General features: G+C 46.1%; 1 protein-coding gene across 2 annotated transcripts; it reads right to left on the bottom strand.

Moving 5' to 3' along the window:
- Nucleotides 1-7,766: 7,766 nt before the first annotated feature.
- Nucleotides 7,767-20,782, bottom strand: U2af38 (U2 small nuclear riboprotein auxiliary factor 38). 2 transcript variants are annotated; one of them, XM_077707286.1, is made up of 9 exons: nucleotides 20,671-20,781; nucleotides 20,176-20,263; nucleotides 20,040-20,106; nucleotides 18,612-18,691; nucleotides 18,408-18,479; nucleotides 17,304-17,437; nucleotides 15,308-15,346; nucleotides 9,624-9,719; nucleotides 7,767-8,154 (listed from the first exon to the last, which is right to left on the bottom strand). In XM_077707286.1, the coding sequence occupies exons 1-9, from the start codon at nucleotides 20,712-20,714 to the stop codon at nucleotides 8,013-8,015; spliced, it is 762 nt and encodes a 253-aa protein (XP_077563412.1). In that variant the 5' UTR covers nucleotides 20,715-20,781; the 3' UTR covers nucleotides 7,767-8,012. The 2 variants fall into 2 exon arrangements, with proteins under 2 accessions (XP_077563412.1, XP_077563413.1); XM_077707287.1 differs by lacking the exon at nucleotides 15,308-15,346 and having other exon boundaries at nucleotides 20,671-20,782.
- Between the last annotated feature and the right edge of the window lie 132 nt (nucleotides 20,783-20,914).

The raw sequence follows: 20,914 nt of genomic DNA, 5'->3' as shown, positions 1-20,914 counted from the left end.
TTTTTGTTTGGTAAACTTTTTGTAGTTTCCAATGCATTTGTAGACTGAATTGCAGTAGTTTTAACTTCATAAAAAAAAAGGGGGGGGGCTGTCGCTGAAATGACACGTCAAGCAAGGCTGGTTCAAATGGAAAACCCATCTTCCACTACACATTCAGTCATTGCAGGGAGCTCGACAAGAGAGAGAGAGAGAGAGAGAGAGAGAGAACATTTTTATTGAGCTTTATGTGGCTCAGGGGGCGGTTGTGGCCGCTGGCTTGTGCTGGGCGGCGACATCGGCAGCTCTGGTGACCAAGGAGGTTTGTACCTCTAGATCTGAGCTCCCTAGCGCCTCCTCCCACTGCTCATCACAGGAAATTAGGGGAAAGGGATCTTTCGGGCACCCCCAGAAGATGTGGGGAAGGGTAGCGAGAGCGCCACATGCAAGGCATTCTGGGGAAGGGTACAATGAAGGGTGTATTCGGTGAAGTATAGTGGGATTAGGGAACGTGTTCGTCTGAAGGAGACGCTACGTGTGTTCTTCCGAATTAGTAAGGTTGGCGTGAGCCGGGGGGTACCTACGGCGGTCGAGGCGGTAATGAGCGGTTATTTCTTTGTACGTAAGGAGTCTATCTCTGGCGGATCTGGCCCCGTGATAGGGTTCGAGGCTGGCCCCGGCTCGGATTGTGAGCCTTCGAGCCGTATTGTGGGCAGCCTCATTACCTGCGAGGCCAGCGTGCGCCAGAGTCCAGACAATTTCTACCGGGGAGTTGGGTGGGTGGCGTCGGAGAATTTTGGAAGCCTGTGGCGAAACATGGCCGTTGGCAAAATTTTGAATGGTCGCTTTGGAATCGGAAATTATTATCGCGGGGGTCGGCCTTTGGGAGAGGGCTAAAGCTATTGCCGCCTCTTCTGCCGTGGCTGGATGGGAAGTATTTAAGGTTAGGGAGTCGAGAGGGGGATTATCAAGGTCGTTAATGACTGCAATGGCGAATGCGGCGCGGTGCCTGTATTCTGCAGCATCCACATATACCACGTCGGCTCGAGCGGGGAGTCGTTTTTGGAGAGCACGTGTTCTCTCTTCCCGGCGTCAAGAAAGTTGTGCCTGCGCGGTCATTTGGGGATGAAACGAATGGCCATGACAGTTCCCAAGTGGAGGGAGGAACATATTAACAGGTCATGGCACATCACCGTGTTCGCAAGGCTGTATGGGGTACTGTATCGTACTGTGTCATTGGCTCTGCCGACTTTCCTTTTGTCTAAGCTTTAGACTCTGGCCAAGCACTCGCAGGGTACCATAGTATCAATGTGAGAGCATTATTCTGAATTGCCCATCCAGCAGAGGAGTCAGCGTTTCCTGGCTTCCTAGTGCCCACTGGCTGCGAGGCATCTTTTGCCATGTGCACCAGAAAAAACGAAGAGGAGGGGCACACCTACTCGCTGTGACTCGTAACGTAGCCGCTAACATGGGTACTACACGCCATCCTGACATATCCCCCTTCCCTCATATGCAGGTTTCTTAAATTGCTTACCATGCCACATCACAAAATCTAGAAATTGTCTAAACAGCTGCGCTTGCAATTCGTATTACAACAAAGCAAAGCTATTGCAGACAAATTTTTAAAACAACCTTTCCTAGCAAACTGAAAGGCAGCTTTAGTGTAACAGTGATTATACTTCAAAAAACAGACATGAGCAACAAGTACAATGCAAGACTTGTTTACTTTCATTTGGAATTTAAGCGTTTTTCCACTTCAACTTCAGCTAAGCAGCGCAAAGTGGCCTGCACTGATTTTTTATTACTGTGAACTGAAAAGACTTTGTTTTGGCTTTTCACATACGTTCCCTTAATTAAGACCCTCAAAATTTTGAGCCATATTTGATGGCAGAGATATTTCTGGCAAGCAGTACCTTGTTAAAATTGCCATTTTATGCCAAGCTAGATAGTTCTTTTGCACTTGTGGGCAGTCAAATACACTATGCCACCTGGCCAGCCAACATGTCTCCATCACCATTAGCTCTTCTCCAGCACCGCTTTTCGCTTTTTTTGCCTGAAGGTGCTTTCCGCTGCACTTTCAATGGTCAGCAAAGTTTGGTTCATTCGAAAAATAGACAGCTTCATTGGAATAACTCTTGGCCTATTTAATGCACACTTCATTCACATGCTGTAGAATGTGGAAAACCGAATAGGCATGCGACTTGCCACCCACTTTCCCACAAGAACAACAGTGTATTGTGGAGTGCTTGCACAATTGAACGAGGCCTGCGAAATCGAGCTCAAATTGAGGGGGTTACAAGCTTGCAGAACAAGCTGTTTGTGCTTGAAATTTAGTGCATATCCTTTTAACAGCCATGGGAATGGTGGAGTGAACAACTCAAGTTCCAAACACGTAAACATACATGCACTGTGTATACGGAACTACCACCAGCCAACACCATGTGATGAGCATGTAAGCCTTGACACTGGCCAACTTGCATACACAACACTCACTTGTGTGACCGTTTGTCAAATCATACGCAAAGTTTTTTAAATTGATAACTATGAATCATAACAAAATATGGTACGTAAAGACCCAGTTGTAAATAGGTAAACTGAACATGGAAGTGCCGGCTGGCAAAGCTAAGGCCCCTAGAAGAGCTTTGGTGGCCCACACGGAGTAGCCTTGCTACGCTACCTAGGAAGGATGACAATACCTATGTGCACGCCGTGCAGCCTTGTCAGCTTCAGTTCCAGCTCCTGTTGGATTGGAGCTGCATGGAGCCAAGCATCTGTTACATCCGCGCTGATGCCATGAAACGTGATGTAGTGGGACAATGGAAATTTTGGGTTGAATTTCTGTCGATAAGGAATTGTTTGTTGCTGGTGAAGCATTGAGTGTACCATAAAGCACCAAATCTTTCAAATAAAAAACAAGCCATGATCAGTCTTTCTAATGCAAGAGATACTTTGATTCACTTCGAGCAGCATTTAGGGAGAAAATTTAGTTCACCAGTCTATTCACTTCTCCTAGCCTGTAACCCTTGACAACGCATCACTCAACTGGTGATAAGGCAATGTCACGCAAAACAGTTGACCAGTTCGATTCCCCATCATCGTGATGCGGTGAAGCAAGCAATGTGTGAAGGACGTCTTCAACTTTAAGTGGAAAGCAGGTGAACGGAAAAAGGTGGCACCTTCTGAGAACACACAGTTTCATGTCCACCAACATCAACGGTTTGAAGGCTGTAGACTCGCATTGAGTAGCTGTAGACTCTAGACATACAATGGAAGTTATCACAACATAGCTTACTTTCCATTGCAGTTTGTCGTGGGCTTGCCCAGCTCAGACTACGTTATCGGCTGCATTCCTCTTATCACACACACACACAAAAAAAAAACAGACGCAGTTGAAATTGAAGTGAATTTGATGCAGCTGTTGGAAGTGCGGAGCAGTGATTCACCAGTGTTTCCCCTTGTTGCGAGTACCTTGTGTTTACCTTTTTTTTTCTGTCGTGTTTTACTCTTTGTGTGTTGCTGTGCTTTCTGTGTTTTGCTTTTGTTCACGTTTTAATCATCACTGGTGCAATAACACCTAAAATTGCCGGAATTCTGGCCAGCCTCCCATAACATGGATATGCACACCAAAGCGAGGAACAGCAGCAATCATCGGAGAAGACTGCTGTCAACTTGCCCGCGACACCTAGGACTGCAATTGTCACTTCCAGTGCTTTAGTCTTTCAAGGTCACAAAAGAGCTGGGCCGCTGCCATAGGGATGTGTCACGCAGTCCACTTATTCACTGCAGAGCCGGTTCATTTGTTCGGATCAGGTCGACTTTGTGATTTTGTTTCCACACTCTTTCTTTTTCCTCTCATGTGAACTTACCACAGCACCTCTTCTGCTACCCTATTTCGTCTTACCTCATTGGTTTTCATGACTGAACCAAATTATTCTTGTCCAATCCCCCTAAGTGAGTATGCATTTGATTTGCGTGACGCCTGACATTAGTAGACAACTTTCTGGGCCCCTAAAGTGCTGTGCACTTAAAAGAAAGTTGGATATTTTAGTAACTGGCATAGCATTGCATTACCCCTTAAATTGTTGGTGCCCCAGGATTTTTATGAAACCTCTGGACATAATGTAACCACTGGGAGCTGTACGCACTTTGGTAAGTTGCAATTAACCTGGCCGATCCACATTAAAGGGGCCATGCAGACACAAAACACAAGTTCGATTCATTCTTTTAACGTAAACTTCACTCAAATAAGCTACACAATAGGAAAAAAAGGGCACGGCCATGTGACTGACTCACTAGCTCTTTTCCCACACTAGAACCTACGGCGCAATATGCACAGCTGTGCGATTGGCTGAGGCTGGCAAAAGCAAACACAAATTTGACAGCACTTAAGCTTGCTGAATGAGCTATTTGTGCTTAAATTTCGGGCATGTTCTTTTTATAGCAGCAAGAATTGTAGGGGTTAACAATTAAAGCTACGAACGAACACACAAACACCGAAGCCGTTAGTTCGGCACATTGTCGACTGACACTGGCAGCCGTCAGACTCGCTGGACTTGTTTGACACAACTAGCCACCAACTGACATTAGCGGCACGGTCACTTACAAGATCATGTTTGCCGAGTCTTAACTAGCATTTTTATGAAATGGTTAGTATGAAACCTAATAAAAACACGGCAGGTATAGAAGTCCAGCCAGAAGCAAAGGGCGAACACTGGCATTTCAGCAATATTGCAGAGCCATCACTGAAAGTGGGCGATAAACAAGATAACCAAAACGCCGTCTGTGAGATGGTAGCAGCCCTGGTCAGCAGGCTATCTTTAGTTATAAGGCGCTGCTCTGGACATGTCATTGTCAATGTCACAAAAACACACGGTTTAGTGGGATAATAAAAATTCTTAAAATGTTCAGCTTCTCGGTAGAGTGGCTGACCTCACCTAGAATAGAAGAGCAACGCAGCCTGATTGACTTCATTCAAGAAGCCGTCAGAAGACGCCTGGACCGAGGCCTCTGAATCTCGCAGCACTCCCTACAACTCCTCCTCACTTTCTACCTGTGAATAAAATATTATCTCTCTCTCGGTGAATAAAGCATCATTTGCTGCCGGACAAGCACCGCGGGCAATCTAAAACACAATCTTTTGAATAAAACAAACTTGCGTTTTGTCTGCATGGTCCCTTCCAAAAGAAGGGGGGGGGGGGGGGGGGGGGGCATTCGGAGCTATCGTTCAAGACGGTAAAAAGTAAATGCAAGGGGCACTTGCCTTCGGCTGTAGGTTTGCTCTGCTCACAGAGCATTTTATTTATTTATTTATTGATACTGCAATCCCACATTGGGATTTTGGCAGGAGGGTTCAGCATTACTACAGAACAGCTACAAATAGCAGCAAAGTGTTATTAAAAGCTTTCACAATAAAAAAACTACACCAACTCGAAAGACTACTCTATTATGTTAGTCCTTTCTGGCCCCGAAAAATACTTGGTATTCACGGACATAAAACCAAAATTTCAGGAGCTGTACTAAAAAAAATCAGCCACCTTCGCAATTGAGATGCAAAGACTTTGAGAAAACAGCGGAGCTGGTGGTCTTTGCTTGCTGTAACTAGCTATTTTCTTAGGTCTGACCCTTTCTTAGGAAAAAGATGATTCAACAGCTAAGTTTTTTTCCATGAATTGAGCTAAATCAAAGTCCACAATCCACCCTCCCAAAGTCCAAAATCTAAAATGACAAAGTCCGAAGCCAATGTCCGCACTACGAACCCAAAGGAATTGCTGTGCCCACACTAAAACAAACATCCAACACTGTACCAGGCTTGCCAGAACAAACCAGAAGCCCCCATTACTTGCACCCCAACCCTCAAGAGTGGAAGGCTGCGCTGTGCAGCTTGTACCCTGGTGAACCGAGGCCTTCTCCCACTTCGAAACCAGGCATCCATGTCAGCGAGCGTCATTTTCTATCCCAAGTTGTCAAAGCACAAAAGCCCAGCATGCGCTGCGTGCTGCACGTACATACCCCCTTCACCTTCCTTTTATCCTCCACGGTCCCAGGGTACCCAAATGGGTACCACAACCATAAAGGCAATAGCTTTCCCCCGTTCGAAATTAACGCGTCAAAAGTTGTCTCCCCGCAAAAAGCAGGCCTTGCTTTCACTAAGCCCCTCTAGGTGGCATGATGTGTCCAGGCATCTCTGAAGAGCGAGGCGGCAAAAATGGCTTTCACCGGCGCAAGCGCTCGAATGCATCCACAGGGTAAGAAGACCCAGAGTACCCAAATGGGTACCCTCAAATTTCATAACTTTCATTTGCTTTTTTGTTATTGTAATTTTTTTGCATTTATTTCTATAGATAATTAATCAAATAAAAGTGTGTTACAAAAGCTTTTTGTATTTGCACATTCTTGGGACTGAAGAGGTTATTGCGACTCATGCAAACCATGTGACAGTTCTGCAGGAGGTTCAGAAACGGTTTAAAACACCCATCACCAGTTCGTGGGCTCCTTGCCTCCTCACTCTTCCCCTCTCCACTTCTCCGAGTGCAATTTTCTGGCAAAGACCCGCACGGACAGAAGAAAGCTTGCAACAGCTACACCGTATTGCGAATCAGCCCGCCGCAGTGCTTTGTGCCGCACTCCTCAGCTGTGCGGCAAAGCCTCCACTACGTGCGCCTTTCGAGCAGGCCTTTCTGTCAGTGACTCATGCTTGCAGCCGACGGATCCAAACACAATGCTACATGTCTGGATCGATGGCGCCTCACTACTGGTGCGATTCAAACTTCAGTGGTGGCCGACGCAACACGCAGAGCCTTGTCCGAAGGATGCGGAAGCCGTTGCGGAGACCTCCTCTCCCCCCTCTCTCGGACTCAGTGTGCGCCACTACCGACTGCTCACGAACTCTGGAAGGTGTGTGTGCCTGTACCGTTCATGTCGTGTGCACAATCTAGAGGGAACGCTTGTTTGCCCGTTAGCTCTTTGGGTATAAATAAGATTCCTCCAGCGCTGTAGTTCATTCCTGTTTGAGCAGTGAATCAATGCTGTCATTTCTGCTCGAGTCCTGTATTGTAACCTCGCCCGTCGGGGTATTGCTTGTCTGACTTTGGCCTATCTCTCGCCATGAAGTAAACAAGTTAAGTTTGCCTTCAGCCTCTGGTCTTCAAGGCAGCAACATTGGCTGACCGCTCGCTTCACCATGCTAGCACACGCATGTTGGAGGCGACGCAGCTCGGCTCGGGTACGCCCTCCCGTATGCAACAATGGGTTGTCAGCGGTGGGATGGCAACGTTGCAACAGCCGTTAAAAAATTTTGCAGTTAAGGTTGTGCGGGTGGAGAAGTACAGCCGTACGAGGGGAACACACTTTTTTCTTCCCACCTCCGATAGATGCGTGCAAAAGTTTTGGCAGTGGGAAGAGTGAATCTCCCCCTGAAATGCTACAATACTTGGAAAATGTGGCTTCCCCACCAAATAGATACAGCCACGATCAAAAGTTTACGGACAAGGAAAATGGCAATTTTAGGTTATTTCTCTTTCGCTAGAAAGCCAGAGAAACTGCCGTGTGCATGTGAGGTGTCGTATAGTTACTGAACTAATGAAAAATACGGCACATAGTACCTCGGGCTGCCGCTTGGCAGAGAAATCACCCAAAATTGCTGCTTTCGAGGTCCGTAAACTTTAGATTGTGGGTGTACCTTGAACTTCTTCCAACAAACCTTCACAACCAATTTCATTTCTGTGCATACTTTGCAAGGTTTGGTCCCTATTGCCACACATTTGCAGAACGGTAGGAGAAACGAGCAGTACTCGCTGAGCACACGAGCACTGCACCTTGGCAATGCTGCTTTATTACAGATATCCCTTTAGCATAGAGATGAGGACACAAGTACACCACCACTTATTTACTAGGCCACTATTAACATGAGGGGGAAAAAAATACAAGGGGGAAGGCAGGCAAACGCTAACAAACAGTGCACAAGGAGAATACACACAGCAGAGAGCAAGGGGCATAGCAAGCAGAGGATGTCCATTGCGCGAAAGGGGGAAAAAGCATCAGAAGCGGCCGGCACGCTCCTCCCGGTCCTTCTTCTCACGAGAGCGCGACCTCCGCTCACGGCTTCGGCTGCGTCGTCGGCGCTCGCGGCTGCGACTGCGGCGCCTGGGTCCCTTGGGGCTGCGTGATCCAGACCGCGACCTGGGCAGGCACAGTGGGACACTCATCTACCGAGGCGCCTCCCGAATCAATGAGGCACAGGGTTACTACAAGTTGCAAAGCAACAGCGTGAGCACGAGCCGCTCTGCTCGGATGCACAGCTGCATTGAACTAGGCACCCCTGAAGTCAGACCATTGTTTGGAAACATTTGAGCGCCTCGCTGATCGTCGCAAGGATACACGCTGCAGACAGCAGTGAGCACTCTGACGACGCAGTTGTGCAGCCTACTCACGTAGTGTCTTCGCAAGAGGCAACAGTCCCTCGGGGACTTCGTTTCCACCAAGGACATTTAACTCAGCTAGGTGAAGCATCTTTAAATGCTTTTTAAAAAGGTGTGCGCCAACTTTACGTGCAGAAAACAAAGCTGACCGAGTATGGCCTCTTTTCTGCAAACGAGTAGTAGTACAAGCTTGCTCGCATGCAAGCATAATGTTTTCAGCTCAGTTTCGTCCTTTTATTTTGCAACCCGCTTATAACAATTATCGGTTATAACGATGGGATATTTCTGGAACTTGGATATAATTCCAAGTGGACTAGACTGTATACAGCATGATTACTTGTCCTGCAAGGAAGGAAATGTTTAACTTAATAGAAAGAAATTACCCATTTTACTTACAGACAAAGGGGAAAAGAAATTTGTGCGTTTCGGGTGTTTATTTTTTCCAACAAAACAAACTAGGCCAAAAAAGGACATAAAAAAAAATAAGTAGCAAGGAAAACGCCAATAAATAGAATAAAGCTTCAGGCGTAAATCTCATGCGCGGGACAATTTTTTTAAAGACAGAGTTTGGACACGTGTAAAAAGAAGTATCGCATGCCGGTTCGGCGAGTTTCTTCACATGACAAAGCATTTGTTTGTGTGAAACGTATATTCTAGCTGCGCACCAAGATTTTCGAAGCCGGCACATGACAGCATTCAACAGTGAGTACGTCATCGAGCAACATTCACAAAGCTGGCCAATGAGTCGTCAGGCTATACGGCCTCATTACCTGTTCCACAGTATCGTTTGCCAACAGCACAGGGTCAAATTCACTCATCGTTGTCATCGCACCACATAGAAGCAAACCAGCTCGAAATAGGCACAAAGAGAGCCTCGCAACCTTAGGAAGTACTAATCCGAAAACACTCCAAATGTCAGTGGTAAAGCATTACACGGAGTTCTACACTTACTTTAACGTGGAGGACTTTATCATAGCTACAAAGCACCACTGCAGATATTTCGGCAACTTTACAGAATTACTAGGGAAAATATCTGTTCTTACTCAAGGCACAATGAACTTGGCAGCGATCCAAAGGCCTGAAAGCTCAACCTAAAGATGCCACCAATGTTTCACACAAAGCCATTTGGCCATTTGGCCGGACTGGGCACGTCCACACTAATGACAGTTGGCGTAGTTAGCAAAGACCGATCTAGGGCCCCTCCAGGTAGAAGGAGTGGGAGGTACCCACCTCTTGCGGCGCTTGCGCCCGTACAGCTCCCGACGCAGCTCCCTCGAGATGGGCTTGAGGTGCATGAAGTTGCAAAAGCCACTGCGAGTGCACTCCCTAGATACAACAAGGAGAACAGGGCACACACCGATGAACCACCCCCCACAGCCACGCCGGTGGAGGCAAGGCCTGCGGCGCCCACACACACACACGTGCACACACAAATACCCCACCACAAAGATGGGTCAAAACCTCCATGTACAGGCACCTGCCACCATACTAAACTCACTGACCTGTGACCACCTCCCTGCCAAGTGTGCAACCACTATACAGTGGACCGTCATTGCCCCCCCCCCAAAACTACCGGAGCTAAAACAAAAGAAAAAGGGAAGAAAGAGAAGTCAACAGTCCACTTACTCATTCCCGCTGTAAAATACAGTGGGAACCGCAATTTGTTGGCTAGTTGAAAATCGTTTTGTATTGATTTGCATTAGCTCTCGCAGGTGCTGTTTTTTTTTTTGGCGGCACACTCAACAAGTTGCGCAAAAACAGTTTGGAACCTTGCACACGAGCAGTCGCATACCACATGAAACAACGGCTCTAAAACTTCTTAAGCCTAACTACAAGCACAGTAACAGCAAGCTAGCAATGTGCGGAGCAGGGAAAAAAAAAAAAACAACTCGGAATTGCAAGAGACGAAAACAGGGGAGTGATGAGTACTGAAGCGGAGCTGCACTTGCCCAACTAATTGCGGTTCTGAGAGTTTGCGGTTCTGTTTACGTTGTGGTCAGGAAATTCGAATTGTGATTAAAGAGACTTTTGCATCGCCTCATAAAAAGCCACTAACCGCAAAAAATTTGTTCCGTTTACCCGATTTCCGCTTATCTGTGTGTACAAAAGTGGCCACTGTTCCAGTCTGCAACAGGTCTAGATACTACACGAGCAATAATTTTTTTTTTTTTTTTAAGAGCCTTCGGGGAATCCAAAACCACAAATCAAGGACATTGTGTGTGTGCTATAAATTTGCTGTTAACAAAAGCACAGTGCCACTCTTCATCATGGCGGGGAGTTCGTATTTACAGCCTCAAGCATGGGCTTTCAACAGTGACCAATTCCATACAAACAAAGTGCTCCAGCTTGCGCTTGTCTAAGATGCCACAACCTGTTTACCTTGCCCCATCCTATGTTGTATAGACTGCATTCAGATAAACATAGTGTACATTGATTGATTGATTGACGCAATGCAGGCGATGAGGCGTGGGGTAGTGGAGGGCAAAAACGTCCAGAAAATCAAACGGCGAAGGCCATAAGCGTCTAAAATATCGGACTTTTTAATACATTGACCCTATGGGGAACCTGACGGTGCCACGAATGAGTCCAGGAAATCAGGCATGTCCAGAATTTAGAGTGTCCGAGAAATCCCTTCTGTACTGAACACAAAACTCTCACAGACAGCTGGCGCCACTTAGTGAAAGATAAACTGAAATCAGTTCCTTGTTTATGTTTTACTCCATTAAAGAAGTGATGTATTTAGAAAATGAGCAAACTAGGCTATTAGGAACATTTATATGTATCTGTAAAAACTTTTCACATTGGTACACGGAGCTTTTGAAGCCCGTGGGTCATGAATTCGCAAGTCTCATTCCCCGTTAAGTGCGCCTAGCACAGCTGTACTCAACTCAATGCTATGTCACTCTCTCCACTCCAGCAGCACCAAAAAGCTAGGCCCTCGGCAGACTCCCACAAGGTCCAATTCCGATCACCAGGTTTGGGTATCAATGTAATGTGAACTGCTTTACTTTTGCTGTAACCATGCACCTAACCAAGGAGCTGAGGGGTTTCTAAAAAGGCAAAGGGTTTTTTGCCCCCTAGAAGGCCTGGCTGATTGGCTTTCTGGCCTCATACCACAAGTGCGCTTGGATACACCATAACAGCAGAGGTAATTCTCCGAAGTAGATAGTTTCAAGTAATTCTGCAAGTTATTTGCGGGACGAATTCTGCCTGTAATATTTTAGTACAGAATTCAGACATGAAAGAGTCCGCAGAGAACAGGCAGTCAACTAGGCATTTAGGGATAGGGTTTTAATGCTGAAACAGGCTAATTTTTTTTCTTTTATTCGCCATGCCCTGTGATGCCGTTGCACTAGTAACTCCCAAGCTAAGGACACTTTGCAATACATTTTCAGCACTACTCAACAGGTGTCAATTACAGTGTGGTGAAGCCATATCCCACTGCATGGCGCAACTGATGGGCCAGAGACATATTCACAGGCTAGCTATCACAACAGCAGCTCGTCTCAAAGATGGGCCTTAAGTCTAGTATCCCAGCAAACTCCCCCAATGTACATTAGGATGTTGACAAAACATTAACAGCTTTGCTCGTGTGCCAATAAGTGGCGCTTTACAGCAAATGTGTTTGCTCCTCAACACTGACACAAACACTTGAGAGCTGAAACCAATAAAAAAGTGGGGAAAAAAAAAAAAAGAACACCACTGCATGCCATTACAGCAGCAGACTGTCCGTCCATTAGTCGAACTGTTAAAGGGACACTGAAGTAGGTGGGTTAAATTAACCTTGCCAGCTAAAAGTTTCCCTTCAGCCCGTTTACATTATTCTTTTCACAACTGCAACCAAATGTGCCGCTTGCCTCACACCGTCCTCCTTGCCAATTTGCCGATGCTGGCTTTGACGTCACATTTGGAAAACCGGAGTTTGAATTTCAAGGAACCATGAGCACGTTTAGCCCGTTGTCACAGGTGTGCAAACAAACAAAAGCTCGAGAGCAGTTGAATTTGGAAGAGTGCAAGAGCATGGAAAGACATTGCAAGCCACGAAGGGCGGGCAGTGTTTTTCGTGTTCAAGTGTTAGAGAAATGGGCCACCTAGCAAACTAAAGGGGAAGTTGAATGTTGAACGACAGCCCACAGGTAAATTCACAAATTCACTTCAGTGTCCCTTTAGAACGTAAACCCCAGCCGTTGTTGTTATCCAGCTCATTCTATAAGGGGTGCAAAACCACAGCTAAAATGTGCCATTAGTAATGCATGCACCACCTATCGTATAATGTCTAGCACCGATTCTGGCTGCCCCAAACAGCAGGGCTGTTCCTACCACTAGTGACTAAAGTGGTTAAGTCTCTAAACATCCTTGCAGTTGCTTAGAAAAGCCGCACGCAGGGAATAATTTTCTCGCAAAAAAAAAAAAAAAAAAAAAAGCTAGTGAATGAGGGCAGTTGAGCTGCAAACAGCACAATTGGCCACTGCTTAGCTAAGCAGTCAACATAATACTGCACGCTAGAGCAAGATGTGCCCGTCTTGAACAAGAGAACGCTCCATCTATGGCGAGTAATAAACAAGTGTACATTGTGTTACTCACAAGTGTTGTGGATAAACAGGTGTGTTTCATTTTTCCTTGGCTGTTCGCTGCAGTAAATATGCAATAAAAACACGCTTCCAGTCCGTAGATGGTTGCTACATTTTTGTGTCCCTTATTTACTAATCCCTTTGCGAGGCACGTGAAGGGTGGCTATTTTGGATGTTCCCTTTTCGTTGTCTTCACACACACCGCAGAACAAAGCAACAACAATCTTAAAAATACACAATGTGATTGCACTTTTTGGCCATTCCTCCATGCTGTGAAGAACAACCACCGAAACATGCAGACTGAGTGTGACAATGAACGTCTCAATGCACAGGACAATAGTATTGAACTAGTTCAAAATAAAAACAACTGGCAGTTACTGCTCACAAGTGAAGTCCTTACACAATTAGTATACTCCCTTATCAGGTCCTTCCGTTCTCATTGCACCGCTTCACTACTTGGGAAAAACACTTTTCTACACTTCGTAACACATTGCCAACATTTGGCTTAAAGGGGTCCCGAAACACGCTTTCACAATGTTTATGTTCTTTTTCACAAAAAGCAGGAAGTTCCCAACTACGCTGCAAAGTTAGTAAAGTAACTTAACCCTTTCTGTGCCCTTATTTCGGATTCCAGCCACATTTCCGTGTCGTCGTCCTTTTCACAAGCCATGGGGCAGAATCTCTGCTATCATTCGGCTTTCCTCCCTCACATACTTCCAGGGGCACCAAGCCGTGCTTTTCCCATCATCTCTCTGTAAATAGTGAAACTTCATTGATTAGCAATGAAGTTTCACTACCAGTGTCTCGGCATTGATTAGCAATGAAGTGCACTACAAATGCCTCTGCATATTCGCCCTTTCTTTAAAGGGTATCGCATGTCTTTTCGCAAGACGTGCACGCACCTTGTGAAGGAGAGTGGGTAGGCGTCTGGGTTGCGCACGTGCAAACAGCTGATGGAGCAGTGTCTGCATCCCGGCGCTTTCTTAAACCACATTTCCACCACTTTCCCGGTGAAGGTGCAAGGACGGAATTACACAAAACAGATGTATGTAAACACAAACTTCTACTAGCAGTCGCCTGCGTTGCCCCTTAGTGTTGTGCCTCCACCACAATTTGGAAACCTTTTCTTCCCCCACGTCCTCAGAGGGCTCCATCCTCTAGCTATTTGAGACAATCTGCTTACACCTCATGCTTTCAATAGGCTTCCATCTGTCCCCAACACATTGCAACACTGTTCATTCCCGCTTTACACCTCATGCTTTCAATAGGCTTCCATCTGTCCCCTACACATTGCAACACTGTTCATTCCCGCTGCCATGCATTGGGAGAGTTGACGATGGTGGACCTTGCTGCTTTGACTGTCCACTTACTTGGCTGCATTCTGCTCCCTTACTTCAACAGCGACATACTGGCACGCAGAGCCACCTTTCACTACTGCCGAGTGCATGCTATGGAATGCCCCACAGATTCCAACGCCAGCATTTTCACTCAATGGACCATCTTATATGCATTCACATTAAAATTCTCTCAAGGGGAAATTAGTCAAACCGCACTGTGAGGGACTTCACGGTTTTGCAGCGCTGGTGAAAGTTGTTTCAGGACCCCTTTAAGTGGTGGTTCATTCGAATGACAGCACCCCATACCCGAAACTGACCCCTGGTAGCAAAAAGGGGTGTAAAAAAAAAAAAAAAAAAGGACGCATCCCGTGCTGAAATGAAAAACAAGACAATTGGTGTGTCCCACTCGGAGCTGAAAGACAAGATTGGACGTGGGGTTGAAAACCACCAGCAGAGTGCTCACAACGGTGACCAAGAGCGCAAGGGCCGACGATGAGCTAGAGAAGGCGAGAAGACTGCAAAACGCTGCAGAGCAAGGCGCCGCGGCTTCCCAGAGCTAGAAATAGAAAGCATGCTGCTGCCTCTGGCACACCCACACCAACGCTTCCGCTACAAGAAAACAATGGGAAAGCTGAAAACAAAAAAGAAATTAAAGGTGCATGCCCAGCTTCGAAGCTGAAACGGAAAATGGACGATTTCCTGCCAGTGGGGGGGCGGCTAAGCATTGATCCCGCTGCGGAGGAGAGACAGAGAGCTGGAATAAAATGCTGCGGAAGAAAAAGGCGCGACAGGGCAAAATACCATTGCATCCATCACTTGAGCCAGCTTTTCTTAGCAACCGCAAGGAGTTTTCCGGCAAAAGAACCGACAAAACCGCGGCCTGAAACCGTTCTCTCTAAGTCGTCATGGGGATCGGGGGGGGGCAAGGGAGCTTTGCAAATGTGGAACGTCACATAGTCTGGCCTACGCAGCCTACCACACCCACCCAAGAAAGTGCACAACTTACTCAGTAGCCGTTGTGGAACGCCAAGTCTTTGCTTTCAAGCTAAAAAGATAGAGCACAAAGTTATTCCTCAGGGCTTCCAATCGGGCAGCAGGCAGGCTACCCACCACCCCTCCCCTCATTAGTCCCCCCCTTTTCCAAACTGAGCATTACCAAAAAGTTTTCATGTCTTGCAAAGAGTCAGCGTGATGCCAAGCCCACCACAGGGACTGTTTTGAGTCCGATATGCAAAACTGCCAGAGACCAAGCCTGTTCTTGAATGCACAAACAAAAAGACAAGGGCAATGGCTAGCATTGGATACTGCAGCTTCAGAGGGGGTCCCCCGCCAAACGATGACAACTGACTTTGTTGCGGGTTATTTTTTTCTCTAGGAAAGCAAACGTTCAACGAGGACTCAGTAAACAATGCGATCTTGCCAACAAACATAACCAAGGCTGGAGCTTTTAAGAACTGCACAGATTCAATGGTCCACTATCTGAACAGAGCTGCTGCAGCACAATGACGAAAATGCTTGACTGTAAAGAAGCCCATGGTTTAAAGTAGGTCAGAGAACTTTCAAGATTAGGAAGAATCCCTTCGGGCTGTTCATACTAGTGTGAGCGTGGCCATCAGGCAATTACTCTTATAAAATACCTAAAATTAACCAGCCTCCCAGATGAAACCATAGCTCAACCAGACAGTTTAAAACCAGCAGTCTAACTCATGGAGTACGCCAACGAATAGAATGAGACTGAAGTATCACCAATACGACAACACAGTCAGATACTGCTACAGCAAAGTCCACTTTAGCAATATTCCCACTATAGAATTCAGGATTTGCTGTCAACTGCCAATATGAAGAAACGCACAAAGGTTCCCTTGTTAACCAACTTTCTTTGCGTCATTTTGGCGTTCTTAATCAGGAAAATAGTCAGAATTGCAGAGAATTTCGGCACGAAGGTGGACATCGAAGCATGCTAATGGCTTAGTACACCATGGCCTGCATTTCGAACAAGTAAAAAAAAAAAAAAAAAAAACTGTACAGAGACTGGCTTCCGTGTATCGTTTCTTGCTTGATGTTGAACCACAGAGTGAGATACAGATGATGCAAGAACATAGAATGAATTCTTTTTTTACCGTAGACACAAACTATAGAGCATCTTTTGTAACCTAGGTTTCAAACCGAATTCCAGTGTGCTTGCACTGGGATATCTAGAGAAGAGCGGAATTCTTTTTTGAAAACAGCACGTACAAACCTATAATTCAACTCACTGGAACAATCTTGCCAAACAAAAGTGCCTCTGCCACAAAGTGGAAGGAATCTCCCCAGACTAGCACACTCGAGAGTGCATATGGAGAAGGGCAAACACCACCATTAAAAGTTGTGGCCACCCAAGTTGCAATCTAAGGACCTAACAGTCAAACGTCCTGACTAGTATAAATGCATGTCACTACCACGGCCCACAAGTAAAACTTAGCAGTGCTTTCAATCATCACAATTTACTGGCAAACTGTTCCGTGGTTGTGGCCGGGATGAAAGTACATGAAATGGACGCAGACATTATAGGCTGGTGCATAAATTATGAACAGACAAGTGGCAAACACTTGTTGAGTCGAGAAGGCAACACTATCCCTCGTTGCGCCACGAACCCGACGCAACTCGACCTTAGCCAAGCACAACTGGACGAGCGAAGCCAGGCATGCCACCTTACAAAACATTGCTCATGGTCCTGTCGCTATCACCATGGATGTGGGCAGAGAGCAATGAACACCTCAACGTTTGCGTGTCAAAGGCACGCGACACCGTGGATGAAACGACCCGCGACAAGCAGTACGAGACCAATGCTTCCTTCTTGCCTAGGGCTCACAGAAGCACTACCTCACTGTGGGCTTCTAAAAGAACAAAAACAACTGCCACGAACATGTAGCGGGGCCCTGGCCAATGAAATGTAAATGAAAATGGACAGCAGCAGCAAGGTAGTGTTGAGAAAACGCCCGTCTCGGCAGCAGGCCACTCACCCCATCTCGTACTGGCGGCAGCACGCCTCACGGAAATCCGTGACCGGAGAGAGCTCCGAGTAGATTGGGTGGCCGGCAAACCATCGATTGTTCAGGTCTGCCACGGCCTTCTCTGCATCCTCCTCTCTGCGAAACTGCACGAGAGGGGGAAGGAATTTGGGATAAATTCCTCTTTCAAAGGAATTGGCAAATGTGAATGGGACAGGCAATCCACACATTATTCAATTTACCTCTCATGTTAGTAAGAGCAGGTTACATAGCACTGCCCTCCCAAGAAAACAAATCGAGATTCTGCTCCTCATTCCCCAAAATGTAGGCTGACTCATCTACCACCATCCAAATGTACTACTATCCCAGTCGGATCGTACTTCAAGTCTACCAGTTCCCCGCGGTTTGAAGGCACATGGCAAGCAAGCACTGCGGGTCAAGCGACATTCTTTAACTCTGCTGCAATTTACTTAAAGCGCAAATTGTTAGCGTTTAAATTACCACTCGCTCCCATACACACATCATTATGTACAAAAAATTGTAATGAAGCAAAAAGAAGCGCTGCCTTCCCACTGAAAGAACTTAATTTTTTTTATCAACTGTGTGCAGTAAGATTTAAAAGTATTACCCACTACTGCTGCACAGACAAAAGAACATGCACAGTTTCCCAATAAAATAATGTCTCAAAAAAAAAAAAAAAAAAGCAACTTGATTGCACGCCCTTGCGGTAACTGCTTGCCATCCTACACAGCGGTAAACAACAGCATAGCATGCCGTTAAAGGGAACTGAGACCAGCCAGGACTGCCACATTGTCGACAATATGGGCCAACTAAAGAGAAAAATTCAATGATGCCTGCGCGCGCGCACACACACACACACACACACACAAAAAGATTGGGGGAGAGGGGGGCTCTACAAGCCAAAATTTGAGCAGAGTTCCTAAAGCAAACTGTCTATTAAGGTTGACTGTGGCCACTACAGCCGAAACATGCATATGGAGGTGGCGAACCCCTAGTCTGCAAGAAGCTGCCTGTTCCATACACACAAGGCCTCGTGTTTTGAGACCCCCCCACCTCCCAAAGAAAAGAATGGGGCGAGGGGGGTGGAGTGCTTACCTTAACATAGACATTGCCCACAAGATGGTCACCAAGGTTGTCGCACACATTCATCTCCTCAATCTCGCCATACTGAAACAAAAGGTTAAAAAGTATTCAGTAAGAGAGGAAAAACCACTGGGGTCTTGGCAGTTTCAACTAAAAAGTAGCAAACAATTAGACGTAATCTACAGAGGTGCCAAAATGCGAGAAAATGTCACATACCTTGTCCTCCAGCTCGACAAAGACATCTTCAAAGAAGTTGTCGAAGTGCTCCTGCATTTCCTCCTCTGTCATGTTAGCCACTGCAACAGGGTCAAACACAGATTAGGCACTTCGACAGGGAAGCGATAATGCAAGCTGTAGTGCAATTTTGGAGCGCTATTCCCATCACTTTTCAAGGGTAATTTCGTTTGAGTTTCCCCTCTCGTAGAGTCGCTCGGTGATCGTGGTTCAGCACACTCAACCCCAGAGCTCACGCAAAGAAATGAGCTGTATCAAATGCATATTGGTCACGCCGAAGCTGACACCAAAACAAGTTTACTGGGAACTACTTTAGCGCAGTAACAATGAACAGTTAGCTCCCCTTCCCCCTCCCCCCATAGCTTTCGCTCCATTGCCACAGAAAGTTGGCCCCGAGTATACATTGGTAGATTGTGCTGAGAACACAAATATACCATACACAGTAGACTGTGTTTGATTACACAGCAAATGCCATAAAGCACCAAAAACAGCACTGCCACCACATGCATTTTTCAGCACTGTGATTTGCAACGTTACAAATTGTGAACGCCGAAATTGATAAAACGATTAGTAGTGGTTAGGTATATTCTTGAACATGTAAAATAAATCCATCTGGCAGCTTTCAGTGCATGGATTCCTTTGACACAAACTTCACTTTTTTCAGTTTAGGTCAGATGCTGTGCCTCGACGCACAGGTTTTTCGGAGTATTTATGCAGGTGGATGTCAGAACAACTGCTTTTACTGCAAGAATACACATGTTCAACAAACAGTGGCGTCAACGGGAAATAACAAGAAAAGCTGGCAAGGCATCCAAGCTAGGTGGCAGCCACTCGCACATAGGTTTCTCAGCTAGCAATGTGTTCTTTCGTATCACACAAAGAAGTGGAAATGAAAAGGCAGACAAGAGTGCAAGCTTCGTTATTTATTTCTAAACAAAGAGAGCAAGTTTGTAGTCAAACAATTGCTGCAACAGCTTTAAGAACTGTGTTCTTGCTGTGAAACCAAAGGTTATGCAGCCTTTAGTGTCCCTTCAACGTTACCTACCAAAAAATTCCATTACGTGTCACAGCTGCCGGGTGATCAGCGTTCAATATTCATAGGTGAAATTAAGGGTACAACGCAATAGCTAGGTATAAGCTGGTACAGGCACCGGCCAGCGCAAAACGTATGCCCGGTACGCGACAGTTCACGCTCCACACACAAGGGCCCTCCAACGCAACAGCTAGGTAGACTTTGGTCAACAGCACTTAAATGGCAATCAGTATAAGCTGGTACAGGCACCGGCCAGCGCAAAACGTATGCCCGGTACGCGACAGTTCACGCTCCACACACAAGGGCCCTCACAAATTAAGCCGCAAGTACTACGGGGAATCGATCTCAAATCGGCAGCGAGTGTGCGTAGTACTTACAGTGTGACCCGTCGGCAGTCTGGGCCGAGTTCTGGGGGTTGTGGTATAAATTTTGCAGCAGGACAGTCTGAAACAACACAAAAAAAAATGTAAGTGAAAGGCAAGAAATTGCGCCGTACTCTCACGCGTAACTTACCTGACTGAACGTAGGTTTATTGTGAATTCTCGAACATCTGTCGCCATGTCTACAGGCTCCAATTTTGAAGTAGAAGGAGCAATTGACTCTGAGGAAAGAAACAGCGCAATAGGTCAAATATGATGAAGGCTCGATTCAGGGCTCGGGCGGCAGACGGCTCCGCCAAGAACAATGACATCCTGCTGCACAGAGCCAAATAAAACGAAGCGGAGATGAAGCGGACGGAAAAAGGTAACGGTAGCGTTTTGGCTGGCCTTAAAAGGCAAGACTCTACACAAAGTAAGCTTGACCTTTACGTGCACCGTGGCAACGGTTACAGTGGCGGGATGGTGACTGAAACGTCGTCATGGCTGAAACGCAGCACATTTGTTTGCTCGTTTTTTCACACTACCAGCAAAACCAAACATTAGAGCAGCTATACATGCGATCTGTGACTTGAAAAGAAGAGATTCTACGCATACAATAATCGTTAACGGTCGAAAACAATAAGCTTACTTGTCTTTTTCGGTGCCGAAAATCGACGCCAAATACTCCGCCATCTTGAATGCACAAATCTTACGTGCATGGCCTGCTCCTAGATTTTATTGTCCTGTGGGTTCTAAAAACTTTAAGAGGGCGCTGTACAACGTTCAATAAACTACATCTACACTTAAAGTTTTTATTTTAACCTTATATATAATTTTTTGCTATTGATAAATTTTAAAAGTTGTTATTTAAGTTAATTATTGTAAATTGACAT

The sequence above is a fragment of the Haemaphysalis longicornis genome, unplaced genomic scaffold (genome assembly GCF_048455015.1).
Source record: "Haemaphysalis longicornis isolate Haplotype H1 unplaced genomic scaffold, Haemaphysalis longicornis Haplotype H1 scaffold_4, whole genome shotgun sequence".
Lineage (NCBI taxonomy): Eukaryota > Metazoa > Arthropoda > Arachnida > Ixodida > Ixodidae > Haemaphysalis > Haemaphysalis longicornis.
Note: the sequence above shows the minus strand (reverse complement) of the source record. Positions and strands in the feature narration are given on the sequence as shown.

Coding starts and splice junctions, on each gene's coding strand:
- U2af38 (XM_077707286.1), bottom strand. CDS start 20,714: ATGGCGGAGTATTTGGCGTCGATTTTCGGCACCGAAAAAGACAA. Junction 20,264..20,670: donor TTCGGCACCGAAAAAGACAA/GTAAGCTTATTG, acceptor TTCTTTCCTCAG/AGTCAATTGCTCCTTCTACT. Junction 18,692..20,039: donor GACTGCCGACGGGTCACACT/GTAAGTACTACG, acceptor ACCCTGTTGCAG/TGGCTAACATGACAGAGGAG.